The 13,284-nt window shown below is 44.9% G+C and overlaps 1 protein-coding gene across 1 annotated transcript; it reads left to right on the top strand.

The window, feature by feature from the left end:
• Positions 1–1,220: 1,220 nt before the first annotated feature.
• Positions 1,221–12,810, top strand: LOC125541257 (paired amphipathic helix protein Sin3-like 3). The gene is made up of 22 exons (XM_048704716.2): positions 1,221–1,458; positions 1,547–1,719; positions 1,884–2,169; positions 2,286–2,453; positions 2,965–3,241; positions 3,506–3,639; positions 3,782–3,857; positions 3,961–3,990; positions 4,079–4,347; positions 4,450–4,604; positions 5,691–5,818; positions 5,927–6,181; positions 6,603–7,175; positions 7,289–7,374; positions 9,732–10,307; positions 10,412–10,512; positions 10,586–10,724; positions 10,819–10,971; positions 11,415–11,578; positions 11,665–11,776; positions 11,968–12,149; positions 12,356–12,810. Exons 2-21 carry the CDS (start codon positions 1,565–1,567, stop codon positions 12,127–12,129), a joined length of 3,999 nt encoding a protein of 1,332 aa, XP_048560673.2. The 5' UTR covers positions 1,221–1,458; positions 1,547–1,564; the 3' UTR covers positions 12,130–12,149; positions 12,356–12,810.
• Positions 12,811–13,284: the final 474 nt, after the last annotated feature.

Raw genomic sequence — 13,284 nt, 5'->3', positions numbered from 1 at the left:
ACTGCAGCCACACGGATGGTATCACACACACACACTATGTTTGTTTTCCCACGTTAGTATTTGGCCCAATCCTACATGTACATTTAGATCCGACCGATTATCCGCAGTATCCCACGATCCAGATCAGCGGCGACCTTCTGTGTTTTTGTTGCTTGCTCACTTGGAGAAGCACACAAGAAAAAAACACCACACCCACAAATGATATCACACACACAGACACACACACACACACACACGAAAAAAGCACGGCGACCAAGGATGGTCCCACAGTACAGACACACACTCTTCGTCCTTCTGTTGTGTTTTCCCACGGTAGTATTCGGCCTGATACCACTTTTAGATCGAGATCCGATCGCTTGTTCGCTATATCCCATGATTGGACGGCCCAAATCAGCGGCGGCCTCTTGGTGATTTGCTTGCTTACCCCCTTGAGAAAGCGCATATGAAAGAAACATCATGGCCACGGATGGTATCACACACACACACTCTTTCTCTGTTATGTTTTCCATGTTAGTATTCGGCCCAATCCTATATGTATATTCAAATCCGACCGATTATCTGCAGTATCCCATAATCGGATGGCCCAGAATAGCGACGTCCTTCGGCGTGTTTTGTTGCTTGCTCACTTGGAGAAGCACACAAGAAAGAAACGCCGCGGCCACGGATGGTATCACACACACATACTCTGTTTTCCCATCGCCTCGCCAGGTCTGGTTCGTATTCACTCCTTCCTCTACGAAATACTCGCCGATTGCATGACCTAGATCGCCGACGGTGGGCCGTGTCGGTCCACCGCCCCGCCATGTCCGAACCCGACGTAACCCCGCACATACATCCAGATCCAACCGCTTATCCATCTCATCCCCCGACCGAACGGTTCTGATCATCGGCGGTGGCGAATGTCTCGCTTGCACGTTTGGAGAAGCACGAGAAGACGCACGCCGCAGCCACAGATGGCATCACAGCACACACATTATGTTGCTATTATGTTATGTTCTGCCACGTCGATATCCGATCTAATCCTCACATGTACATTCAAATCAGACCGCTTATCCGCTGCATCCCACGATCGGACGGCCCAGATCAGCAGCGTCCTCCGGTATGTTTGCTTGTCTACTCATCACTTGGGGAAGCACACAAGAGAAAGAGAAAGAAACACCGCGGCCACACGGATGGTATCACAAACACAACACGCACTCTCTGTTGCGTTTTCCCATCCGCCGCGGTGGGTTTGGTTCGTATTTCCTGCCTTCTCTGTTTCCCCAACCCATTCTCTCATCTCTGTATCGTCTCGCGCTCCCCTCCTTCGCTCGCTCCCCCCGCTCCGCTGCCTAGGGTTTGCGCCGAGCAGATCCGGCCGGCGGCGCCGCCGCCGGACGAGCTGACCGGCCCCGCCGTCCGTCCGTCCCCGCACGGGGCCGCAGCCCGACCGCCCCGACACCGGCCGCGATCCGATCCGTGAGCGCCTCCCTTCCATTTCCCCAAACTCCGTTTCCCCAAACTTCCTCCCTCCCCGATCTAATCCATCCTCCGTCGCCGAATCCAGCGCTGCCGCCGAGGGAGGATGTCTCCACCGCCGGCGTCACCCGCGCTGTCGGCGCAGAAGCTGACGACCAACGACGCCCTGGCCTACCTCAAGGCCGTCAAGGACAAGTTCCACGACAACCGCGCCAAGTACGACGAGTTCCTCGAGGTCATGCGCGACTTCAAGAGCGCCAGGTCTGTATCCCTCCGTCCCCATCTCCCTCGCCGCATCTCAATCGCTCCATTCCGGCTGGGATTCCGGCCGGGATTCGGGGTTTCGCCGGAACGGGAAACCGAAGGAAACATGTTCGCCGATTTGAGTTTTCCCCTTTCCTTACCCGTGGGTGCGGTGCTTGCAGGATCGACACCGCGGGCGTCATCATCCGGGTGAAGACGCTCTTCAGCGGCTACCCGGAGCTCATCCTCGGCTTCAACGCCTTCCTGCCCAAGGGCTTCGCCATCAAGCTGCAGGACATCGACGGCACCGGCGACAAGAAGCAGCCCGTCGACTTCATGGAGGCCATCAACTTCGTCAACAAGATCAAGGCCAGGTTCCAGGCCCAGGACCACGTCTACAAGGCATTCCTCGCCATCCTCAACATGTACCGCATGCACAACAAGTCCATCCAGGACGTATACCAGGAGGTACCTCATCTTCTTCTTCTTCTCCTTTTACCTGTAGAAAGAAAAGCATTTCCTGATTTATCTAGATATGTGGTGCTTGTGTGCATATGATGCTAACACGGATGGGATTGATCTAGGTTGCCACGCTGTTCCACGACCACCCCGACCTGCTCGAGGAGTTCAAGCATTTCTTGCCTGATACGTCCAACGCTCCGCAAGTGCTGGCCGCTCCTAAAGCCGTCTCCGCCAAACAGGAAGCCCCGGCCGTGCCTTCTGCCAGTGCCAGGAATGTGCAGAGCATCAAGGTAAATATGGACATGGACCACTGATATGGTTTCCTGTCTTCATTTCTGTATTTTTATAGTTAGTGCATAGCAGGGACAATTTCTTTTCCTTATATGTGAACCAGCAACATTTACTCTATTGAAATTAATGAAATGTACCGATGATGGAGTTGAGTTCTTACATTGGCTTTTGGATCACTGTGTATTACTCCCTCCGTTCCAAATTACTTGACCCATATTTATCTAGACACGAATGTATCTAGACACTAAACAAGTATAGATACATCCGTATTTAGACAAATTCAAGTCAACTAATTTGGAACAGAGGGAGTAGTTGGCATTGGCTCCTCCATGGCTTGACTTGACAGTTGTAGATGTAAAATAATCCGGCATATACATTTGGACTTCAATGCTGTAATACTCCCTCCGTCCCAAAATAAGTGTCTCAACTTTGACACTTACTTTGGGACTGAGGGAGTCCTTCACTGGCCACAGAACTTCTATGCTGACCTTTTGTTTTCTCCATCTCCAGAGAGAGAGGCCTCAGCCATCAACTGCTGAGCGTGACAGCAGTGTTGATCGCCCTGATCTCGAGCATGACCCTGACAGAAAGCGTGTCGACAAGGAAAAGGATCGTAAGATAGACCGGGACAGAAAAGATCATGACAAGGATGCTGAGTTTGAAAGCAAAGATTTGGACGGAGGGCTACGCAAGCGCAAAGCTTTCTCAAAGAAGCTGGAGGGTGACACACACCAAGGGGCGGCAAGCATCTCTGCTTCGTCGTACAATGATAATGATGCACTGAAAAGTGAGTCCCTGACCATGTTGATAATAGGACTGAGATGTCTTTTCGTGTGGATACTTGTGCAGCATGGCATCATCAGTGCCTTGTAGATCTCCAGTTTCTATTAATTTTAGAATTTATCAGTGACTTGCGTATGGCCCTGTTAGCTTCAGAATTTATCTTGTGCTTTTATTCAGCTTAGCATACAGCCTCGATATCCACTTTAATAATGCCCTACACAGTCCTTCCTCTTGGATTTATAGATTCATTTCTATCATTCAAAATCAGGTACATACACCCAAGAGTTCCTTTTCTGTGAGAAAGTCAAGGAGAAGCTAGAGCCTGAAGCTTACCAGGAGTTTTTGAAATGCCTTCACATATACAGCCAGGAAATAATTACAAGAAGTGAATTGAAAAATCTGGTAAGTTAGACCGATTTGTTATAAAGATAAATTATGAATCTTAGCTAATGATATCTGTAAAGAGTTTGTGAGATACCCTACCCAACCACTAGATAAACCTACTGTTGTGTTTCTGAACATGGATAGCCTTGCTTATTTTCAGGTACATGACATACTTCAGCGCTACCCAGAGCTTATGACTGGATTTAGCGAGTTCTTGGAACATTGTGAAAACATAGGTAGACCACATATATTTATTCACTTGTGAATTTATGTTTGCTGAATGCACTTTCTGTTTTATTATGTTCTCCCCCATTTCTAAAGAGTTCCTTTACTCTGTAGATGGTTTTCTGGATGGAGTCATCAATAAAAGTAAGCGATCCCTTACCCTGTAGTTTAAAGTTTCATTGCTTCTACTCTTTATAGGGATTCTTTATAGTAGTTCTTTTTTAAAATGAAGGGCAAACATCACGAACAGTCAAGGCATTGGAAAAAGAGAGAGATAAAGGGCGTGCAGGGGAGGACAGGGAAAGAGATGCTGAAAAACTGAGCGAAAAGGAACGAGAAAAGCTTGATAAAGTGTCTGCGCTCAATTCTAAGGAAGCCACTACCCACAAAGCTGCTGCGTTCTCTTCTACCAAAGAGAAGTACCTATGCAAGCCAATATCAGAGCTTGACCTCTCAAACTGTCAGCGGTGCACTCCCAGTTACCGACTTTTGCCTAAAAATGTAAGCTGGTTCAACTCAATGTACTATCGTCTTTTTTTACTCCCTGTCATTTCTGTCTGACAATTCTTTCCACAATATCTCACACTTCCTTTCTTTTTGCAGTACCCCGTCCCTGCTTCAAGTTGCAGAACTGACCTTGGAATCTCTGTGCTCAATGATCACTGGGTATCAGTTACCTCAGGAAGCGAGGATTATTCATTTAAACACATGCGGAAGAATCAGTATGAAGAAAGCTTGTTTAGATGCGAAGATGACAGGTTCTGTAATATGTTTCATACTTTGATTGCATCTTACTGTGGGCACCAGCAAAGCATACAATAGTACATATTAGCAAAGCGCCCAATTTATAGTTTCACAATCCATTTGTTTTCTTTTATAATAACATGCTTCTCGTTTCATTAGGAAAATCAAAGCGGCACTTGAACAACGTAACTCTGCAATAAATGAAAATGACTTACATCGGTGCCCTTCTTAGCCCTTGAGTGCATCAACAGGAAAAAAGGACCCACCCTACCAGCAACTCTAGGACCATAACCTTAGACTGGGTACAATCTTGTTCAGTTCAGCAAAACTTTCATGCATCTTCATTTCCTTACCAAGCATCCAACATTAACTGTTGCTGCACCATCATGATGCTTGGTGCCATCTGTTCTCCAAATGGCAAACCACAGGAGCCCCCATCCTTTTGCCCTGTATAGACTCCATTGGAACCCCATTGAAGAATTCGGTTCCGGTTCTCTTTTGTTTTCATGTTAGCCCAAAGGTTAATCTAGTGATGCATGACTACAACTGTCAACTCTCTGGAATCATGATGCACTTAACTTTGAAAATAGACATTAATAACAGCAGCAACAACAAAGCCTTTCTGTCCCAAACAAGTTGGGTAGGCTAGAGTTGAAAACAGGCATTGATCCTTTCTGAATTGTCATGCACCCACAATTCTTAGGAAAATGAAAAGCCACTGACTACAAGAACAGAGTCCATCACAGTAGGAAGTTAGAAAGTACAATTGTCCACAGCCCAAATATGTATAGCCGCAGAATACTGAAGAAATAACTGATCGACAGTAACCATAAAGCAAGAAAAGACGTAAAAATACTCTTCCATAATTTGTATGCGTTAGAGATTTCATTTCAATCATAAATAAGATGCTTTTGCTTGACCAGAACCTGTTCTTAATCATAAATAATATGTCCATAACAGTTATATCACACTTTGTGTTTCTTTTTCTGCATTGTGTCACCCATTAACCAGGGTAGCATTGTGTGCACAGCTTATCTTGCCATTTAAGTTGCCCGTGGATGATAATTAATTAGTTACTCTTTGTGAAATGTACTTTTCAGGTTTGAGTTGGACATGCTGCTGGAATCAGTTAATGTGGCGATTAAGCGTGTTGAGGAGTTGATAGAAAAAATGCAAGAAAATTCAATCAAACCAGACAGCCCTATACGCATCGATGAACATTTGACCTGTAAGTATCTGCCAGCATGTATGGTAGTTCTTTGCTGCATGGCTTTTGAGTGCTCTTCTATGGTTGAAAAGAACATGCATATCATTTAACTCTTTGTGCTTTTGACAGCTCTGAATTTGAGGTGCATAGAGCGGTTATATGGTGACCATGGCCTTGATGTCATGGATGTTCTTCGTAAAAATGCGAGTGTGGCATTACCAGTTATTTTAACTAGGCTTAAGCAAAAGCAGGAGGAATGGTCAAGGTGCAGGTCAGATTTTAACAAGGTTTGGGCTGAAATATATGCCAAGAATTATCACAAGTCCCTTGACCATCGCAGTTTCTATTTCAAACAACAAGATTCGAAGAATCTGAGCACAAGAGGTATGCATTTATGATACTGCAACTGAAATCATCAGGCTGGGTCACAATGGGAGTACGATAGGTAGTATCATGCATGCCAACTATGCATTTTAGCTTATGTGGCACACAATTAAATGAGGAAGGAGAGGGTTGATACCATACTATGATACCGTATTGTATTAAATGATGTACTAGTGTGTGTCTTGCATGGCAATAAGTGAGACTGCTATGAACCAAGTTATGATACTATGATACCAAGTTATGATACTGTGATACCAAGTCTTGCATGGCAATAAATGAGGCTACTATGATACCAAGTTATGATACTATGTATTGTGGAGGTAGTATCATACACTAGTATCATATGCATGATGCTAGTATATGATACTTCCCATTGCTTCAAAGCTGTATTTTTTAAACTACCCCCTCCCCCCATGTGCAGCTCTATTGTCTGAGATCAAAGAAATTAATGAGAAGAAAAGGAAGGAGGATGATGTGCTTCTTGCCATTGCTGCTGGGAATAGGCGGCCAATAGTTCCCAATATGTCATTTGAGTATGTAGATTCAGAAATTCATGAAGATGTTTATCAGATCATCAAGTACTCTTGTGGAGAGGTCTGCAGCTCTCCAGATCAAGTTGACAAAGTGATGAGAACCTGGACGACATTTGTGGAACCTATTTTGGGAGTTCAACCCCGAACTCCTGCCGTTGAAGATGTAGGTGTGGTAAAATCGAAGAGCCGAACCCCCACGACTGGTCTTGCAAGTGTAGGGGAAAGTAATAATGTAATACCAAACGGCGCAGTCACTGTTAAGCAAGCCAATGGGGATGAAAGCATTCTGAAGGAACAAGCACAATCTTCTCGTGGTTTATTGGCGAATGGAGTTTCAGAAGATGCTCAAAATGGTTTCTATGATGCTGATCGAACTGTCCGCAGAGGTGAGGGGCCATCTAACACTTCATTACATCAGACAGAACAGAATCAGCGGAGAACAAATATGGAGCTTACATCAGGTTTGTGCTGTCCTCTGTTAAATATGTGAGGGTGCCTTTTAAGTTACATTTTAGCGTAGCTAATTTGTTACGACTGTCTTAGCCAATTCTAATTGGTTTAATTTGCCTTTCAGGTACTAATTCTTCTAGAGGTAATTTCTCTGGAAGTGAGGCTGTTGTTGAAGCTATGGGTGGCAATGAAACAATTCCATCTATAGGGGTATGATCATTCTTAAACTGGGTTTACTTACTAGTAATTGTTATGCTTGTATGTTCGCTTTCATGCCTTTAGTTACATTGTGTCTTTTAGTTTATTCGTATTGGTGGCAATGTTGTTGATGCCAAGTGTAATCGTACATTGTCGACTAAAAACCATGAAATTAGTAAGAACCTGTCTAGTTTTACATGTGCGATGTGATATGAGCACAACCTCGAACGGCCGCTGATTTGTCTTGATCTTTTACAATGCAACATCCTCCGAAATCCACCATTAAAATCTCCCAATTACGCGAGCAGCACACGTAACCTGAAGATGGGGTAACGACAACCAACAAGAAATCCCTCGACCTATGTTTTTGAGGTGTCCTGCCTTAGACGCTTAGGTGGCACTTAGGCGATAAGGCGCCCGGACAGCGCCTTACAAATATGCCCGCCTTAGGCGTCCGCCTTAGTCGCTTAGGCGCCACCTAGGCGCTAGAGCGGGTGGTGCTCGCCTTAGGTCCGCCTTATAAACAATGCCCTCGACACACGAGGTATCTCCCGCCATAGTAGAACGTAACCAGCATGCAACCCGCCGGTGATGGACCTCGATCCAATAGCTACAAACCTCTTGATGTACGCATGAGAATCATCTCGCCAAAGTAAAATCTTGAATTAGAAAGTTCCACAAAGATAGATAAATTGGACACCCAGAGGGCCGCTTCATTGTGGATGTCTAAAGCTCAAAATTCAATCTAACTATAGCCAGCCCGTTTTATAGGTGACACACCTGGTCGTTCCAAACCGAGTCACGAGTCCCAAGCAAACACGTAAACAAACCTGATATAGACTCCTATTCAAACTAACAAAAGATTTTCCTAACAAATTATGCGGCTACCTTGATCACTAGCAACCGAATTAGACTTAGTACGTGACAAAGGACTATGGAACGATGCAAAGGAAGAAAACATAACGTAGCTAGCTTTCCTTATTTCTTGCCATGGATTTGAACACAACCTGTTTGGGGGAGTCCTGAATTTTGGTCTGATCTCCTTTTGTGGTGGAGGCATTTGGAGCAACATATAACCAACTAAAACCAATGTTCAAAAAAGCGGATAGCGTAAGCGAAGCGGAAGGCCACGGCTTAGAGCAATGAACGCTTTAGCGCAGCTTAACTGCGCTTAAGCGTTTTTGAAATTGGCTAGAATTTTATAGAAGCACAGGAAAATAGGGAACATGGCACATGGGTAATTGAATAGCATCTAAAATACAGTTCACACCATAGCGAATACACATCAGGTTCACATGGCAAGCAAAGGGCAGCCCGGTGCATATAGCTCCCGCTTGCGTAGGGTCCGGGGAAGGGTCCGGCCACTTTGGGTGTATTGTACGCAGCCTTTCCCTACATTTCTGCAAGAGGCTGTTTCCAGGACTCGAACCCGTGACCTCTTGGTCACAAGGCAACAGCTTTACCGCTGCGCCAAGGCTCCCTTCCTCACATGGCAAGCAAAATAACAACTAAAATGCAGTTTAGTTCAAATAGTCATAACCTAATAGAGATCATGTGGCCAGAATTTTGCCAGAATATGAAGGAAGTTCCCATACAGAGCCTAATAATAAGATAAATGGCATATTGCCATAATTGCGCACGCAGACAAGCAAAAGTAGTTCAAAAACAGCCAAATTTTTAAAAGAACGTTTAATATACTGCTTAGGGCAAAAGCGAAGCGGTTTGCCATTGCTCAGTGCTTAAGCGCGCTTTCCTGAACAGACTAAAACTTGTCGCATTAAATTACCGTGGTCAAAGTCCCTTTCCTTTTGTGTAGCACATGAAATAGCTTGAAGTATTTTTGGACGTGAAAGAATAGCTTTGGCACCGATGGTCGGGTTGCTATCTCGCACGTTCGTTCTACCGCTCGCTGAGTGTTGTTTCCCCTTTTGGCAAATCAGAACGAGAGAGCCTCACTGGTCCCCACCGGTTAAATTCAGGGGGGGGGATTAGGAGGAGGTGGTGGGCCAGTGTTGCTTACATGCGGTAAATTAACAGGGAGGGATTGAGAATAGTGGAGGTGGTGGGCCCATGAGTTTGCATGCGAGCGCAAGGGATACAAGCTAGTGGGGCCAGGTGGTACATGGGACAGCTAGCCTCCCATGCATGCCTCCTGGTGTTTACTAGCTGGTTACGCGGTGGGCCTCTCCCATGAAAGGAAACTGAAAGGAGACAGGGCGCTCTGGGCGCTGTCCGAGCCGGCATTGCAACCCCCACGTGCGAAGGAGCAATTTCGGATGGTCACATCACCATGCATATGCCCCTTATCCTAAAATAGATTTCAAGAAACTTATGCTTTGCTTATGTTAATTTGTATTCTTTTTTCACAGAGAGGAGAAGCTGGGAGGCCAGGATCTGTGCCTCAGAAGAATTCAAAGGTTGAAAGAGAAGAGGGAGAATTATCTCCTAATGGGGATTTTGAAGAGGAGAATTTTGGGCCTCTAGGAAATGCAGCTGTAGACGGAGCTTTGAAGCCGAAAGAAGTTTCTGCTGGTAGAACTAGAGCAGCTGAGTTTGCTGGAGAGAATGACGCTGATGCGGATGATGAAGGTGACGAAAGTGCCCAGAGATCTACAGAAAGTGAAAATGCATCTGAGGCTGGCGAGGAAGCTTCTGGTAGTGAATCTGGTGACGGCGAGGAGTGTTCTCCGGAAGACAACGAGGACGAGGAGGATGCTGATCATGATGATCCTGATGCTAAGGTTGAAAGTGAGGGTGAGGCAGAGGGAAACACAGGCGCACATGATGCCGATGGAGGGATGTCACTACCCTTTTCAGAGCGTTTGCATAATACAGTTAGACCACTCGCCAAGCATGTCCCCACAGCATTGCAGGATCATGGTGGGAAATTTTCACGCATATTTTATGGAAATGATTCATTTTATGTTCTGTTCAGGCTACACCAGGTTAGTTGTTTGAATACATACATGCCTATATAGTCAACACCCCTTTTGACATGTTCTTTGTCTATATAGCCAACACCCCTTGGCTAACTTGCACTGATCTGCAGATCTTATACGAGAGGCTACTATCAGCCAAGACAAACTCTTCTACAGCTGAAAAGAAGTGGAGAACTTCCAAGGATACGAGCTCCCCACACCAATACTCAAAGTAACATTGCATAGCTACTCTGCTCCATTGGGATGTTTCACCGTGATGGATAACTAATGTGCTGTTAGTGCAGGTTTATGGGTGCACTTTATAACTTGATTGATGGCTCTTCTGACAACACCAAATTCGAGGACGACTGCCGTTCAATCATCGGGACTCAGTCCTATGTTCTTTTTACATTAGATAAGCTGATATACAAAGTTGTGAAGCAGGCAAGTTGCCTTAATGGTTGCATCTATTATATTGCAAACATAGTTCTATTATATTAGGAAGTGCTTACAGTATCATTTTCATGTCTGTCTTCAGCTTCAAGCAATAGCAGCTGATGAAATGGATAACAAGCTCCTCCAGCTTTATATATATGAGAAGTCCAGGTCTCCTGGAAGGTTCTTTGATCTAGTTTACCATGAAAATGCTCGGGTTCTTCTCCATGACGAGAGCATATATCGATTTGAACGGGTTAGTTTCTTTACAACACATTCATGTTTCAGTGATTTGCGTAGTTACTTTCATTTTGCTGTGCCGTGTTACCAGGCAATGTTTCTCTTAAGAAACCTCCTTTCTATACAAACTTGCTCACTAATCAGCCGGATAAATCCCCCAAAAATTCGAGTAACACCTTGAGAGGGGCAGGGGCTTCCTGCATTTCATATAGCAGAAGAGAATTGCCTGGTTAATTGGGAAAAACCGGGCAAAAACCAGATAATTCCCAATTTGTGAGAGAGGCTGTGACACTTTTCAGACACCTGATGTTCAGCCCCTTGATAATAAATCATGTCAACTGTTAGATGTTTGTTTATATAATGAAGTTTCCCAGGGTCAACAGATAGAGGGATACATCTGCAGAGGATTATTCGTGTTGTACCAAACCACTCACTCACTCTTCCTGCTGTAATTTGCAGCGCTCAAATCCTACGAGATTATCTGTTCAGCTCATGGAGTATGGGCATGAAAAGCCTGAAGTAACTGCAGTCTCAATTGATCCAAACTTTTCGTCATATCTTCATGACGAGTACTTGTCGAGTATTTCGGATTCAAAGGTGTCTGAAGATGTGTTCCTTGAGAGGTGAGTATTTTTCTGGCATCGCACCGTGGCTCTCATGATCTTCATCTTGTTCTTTTCATGGGTTAACCTCATCTCATTTTCCCCAGGAATAAGCGGAAACGCGGGAGCAGCAATGGTCCTCAAGCTTCCTTAGCGGTCATGGATGGTTTCAAGGTCGCGAATGGCCTTGAATGCAAGATAACCTGCAAATCCTCAAAGGTAATATACGTATATCTTGGTGGGAAGGAGCATTGTGCCCGCCAGTACCATAGTGATGTGACATTGAATCTACTTCGTTTATACCACCGAAAGAAACTCTTGGCTGATGGTGATGCTGCTTTGGCCATTGGCCATGTGACATATTTTGCTACATTTTTACTAATTAGTCAAGTATGGTGTCATATTTGCAGGTTTCATATGTCCTTGATACAGAAGACTTTTTATTCCGTATGAGGAACAGGAGGAGAATCTCATCTGGTGCAACCGCCGCACCTGGCAAGGCCGATTTTGTCAAGGCAGCTGATGTCGTGAAAGCACAGCGGTTTCATAAATTTCTTCTTTCTAGGTCCTAGGGCCATGCTGGCAGATTCTGGTAATTTGTCTAGCTTACAGTGACATATGCATTGTTAAACACACGCGCACACGCACACGCACACGCACACGCGCACGCGCACACGCACACGCACACACACACACACACACACACACACACACACACACACCCACGCGCACGCGCACGCGCACACATATAGATTATCGTCTATCAGATCTAATCTGGAGCCCTTGATGTTTTCTCAGCCATGGTATCATCTAATCCAGAGACGACGCCGACGTGCTTTCAACAAATGTGGTGGGTGGGAAGCTAAAGCTGCTTTCCAACCTTTTTGTGCCGAGAGGGACCGCTGGAGCTGGTAAATACCAACCAACCAAAGCATGTAGGCAGTCTTCTTGTTAAGTTGTTACCCGATGGGATGCGATGTCGCTGCTGCTGCTGGGAATGTGTATATTATTAATGTTATGTATACCCAGAAGAGAATGTGACGTCGTGTTATCCATGAGGGAGGGAGGTTATTGTTATTAATCTTGCCGGTGGTCTGATCAGCTGATCATTGTTAGTTGTTACTGTCCATATGTTTTTTGTTTGTTGTTGTCCTGTCTCGCTGTTACATTTGCTCTCGTGGTGAAGCAAATGCAGACTTGATTCAAATCTGGACATTGCTATATTTGTTGGTGATGCCAGCCATCTGTGTTAATTGGATTGCGTTCCTAGTGGTTCTGGATCGTCATATGATTAATTTTGCTGTAACTTTGATCATCAATTCATACACAATATTTACTTGCAATAGATCATCAAAGCAAAATATATCTTTCCATCCATCCATCAAGCAATCAGCTTCTGAGGGAACAATTTTGGATTCAGTTTCAGTTTCGGCCCTGAGAGGAAAAATGCGGGTGGGCATTTTTGCCATTTCATACTTGTAGCTGCAGGAATACGGTTGGTGGCAACTATGTCAACTGTGATTGTGTCTTTCTCTTAGTAAACTGTGCATATCATTAATCGACAATTAAACACACGTGGCAACAACTAAAGAAACTAGGAGCTGACAGATGACCTGAAAACTAACAGCAAAGTGGAGGAGATTGACCATAGTTTAATCTCTCTAGCAGATCAGGCCAATGTAGTACTAGTACAAGTGGAATTTGATTAACATTTAAAGTTGGGACCA

Source organism: Triticum urartu, chromosome 1A (assembly GCF_056163025.1).
Source record: "Triticum urartu cultivar PI428250 chromosome 1A, HENAU_Tu73, whole genome shotgun sequence".
In the NCBI taxonomy this organism is placed as follows: domain Eukaryota; kingdom Viridiplantae; phylum Streptophyta; class Magnoliopsida; order Poales; family Poaceae; genus Triticum; species Triticum urartu.
Note: the sequence above shows the minus strand (reverse complement) of the source record. Positions and strands in the feature narration are given on the sequence as shown.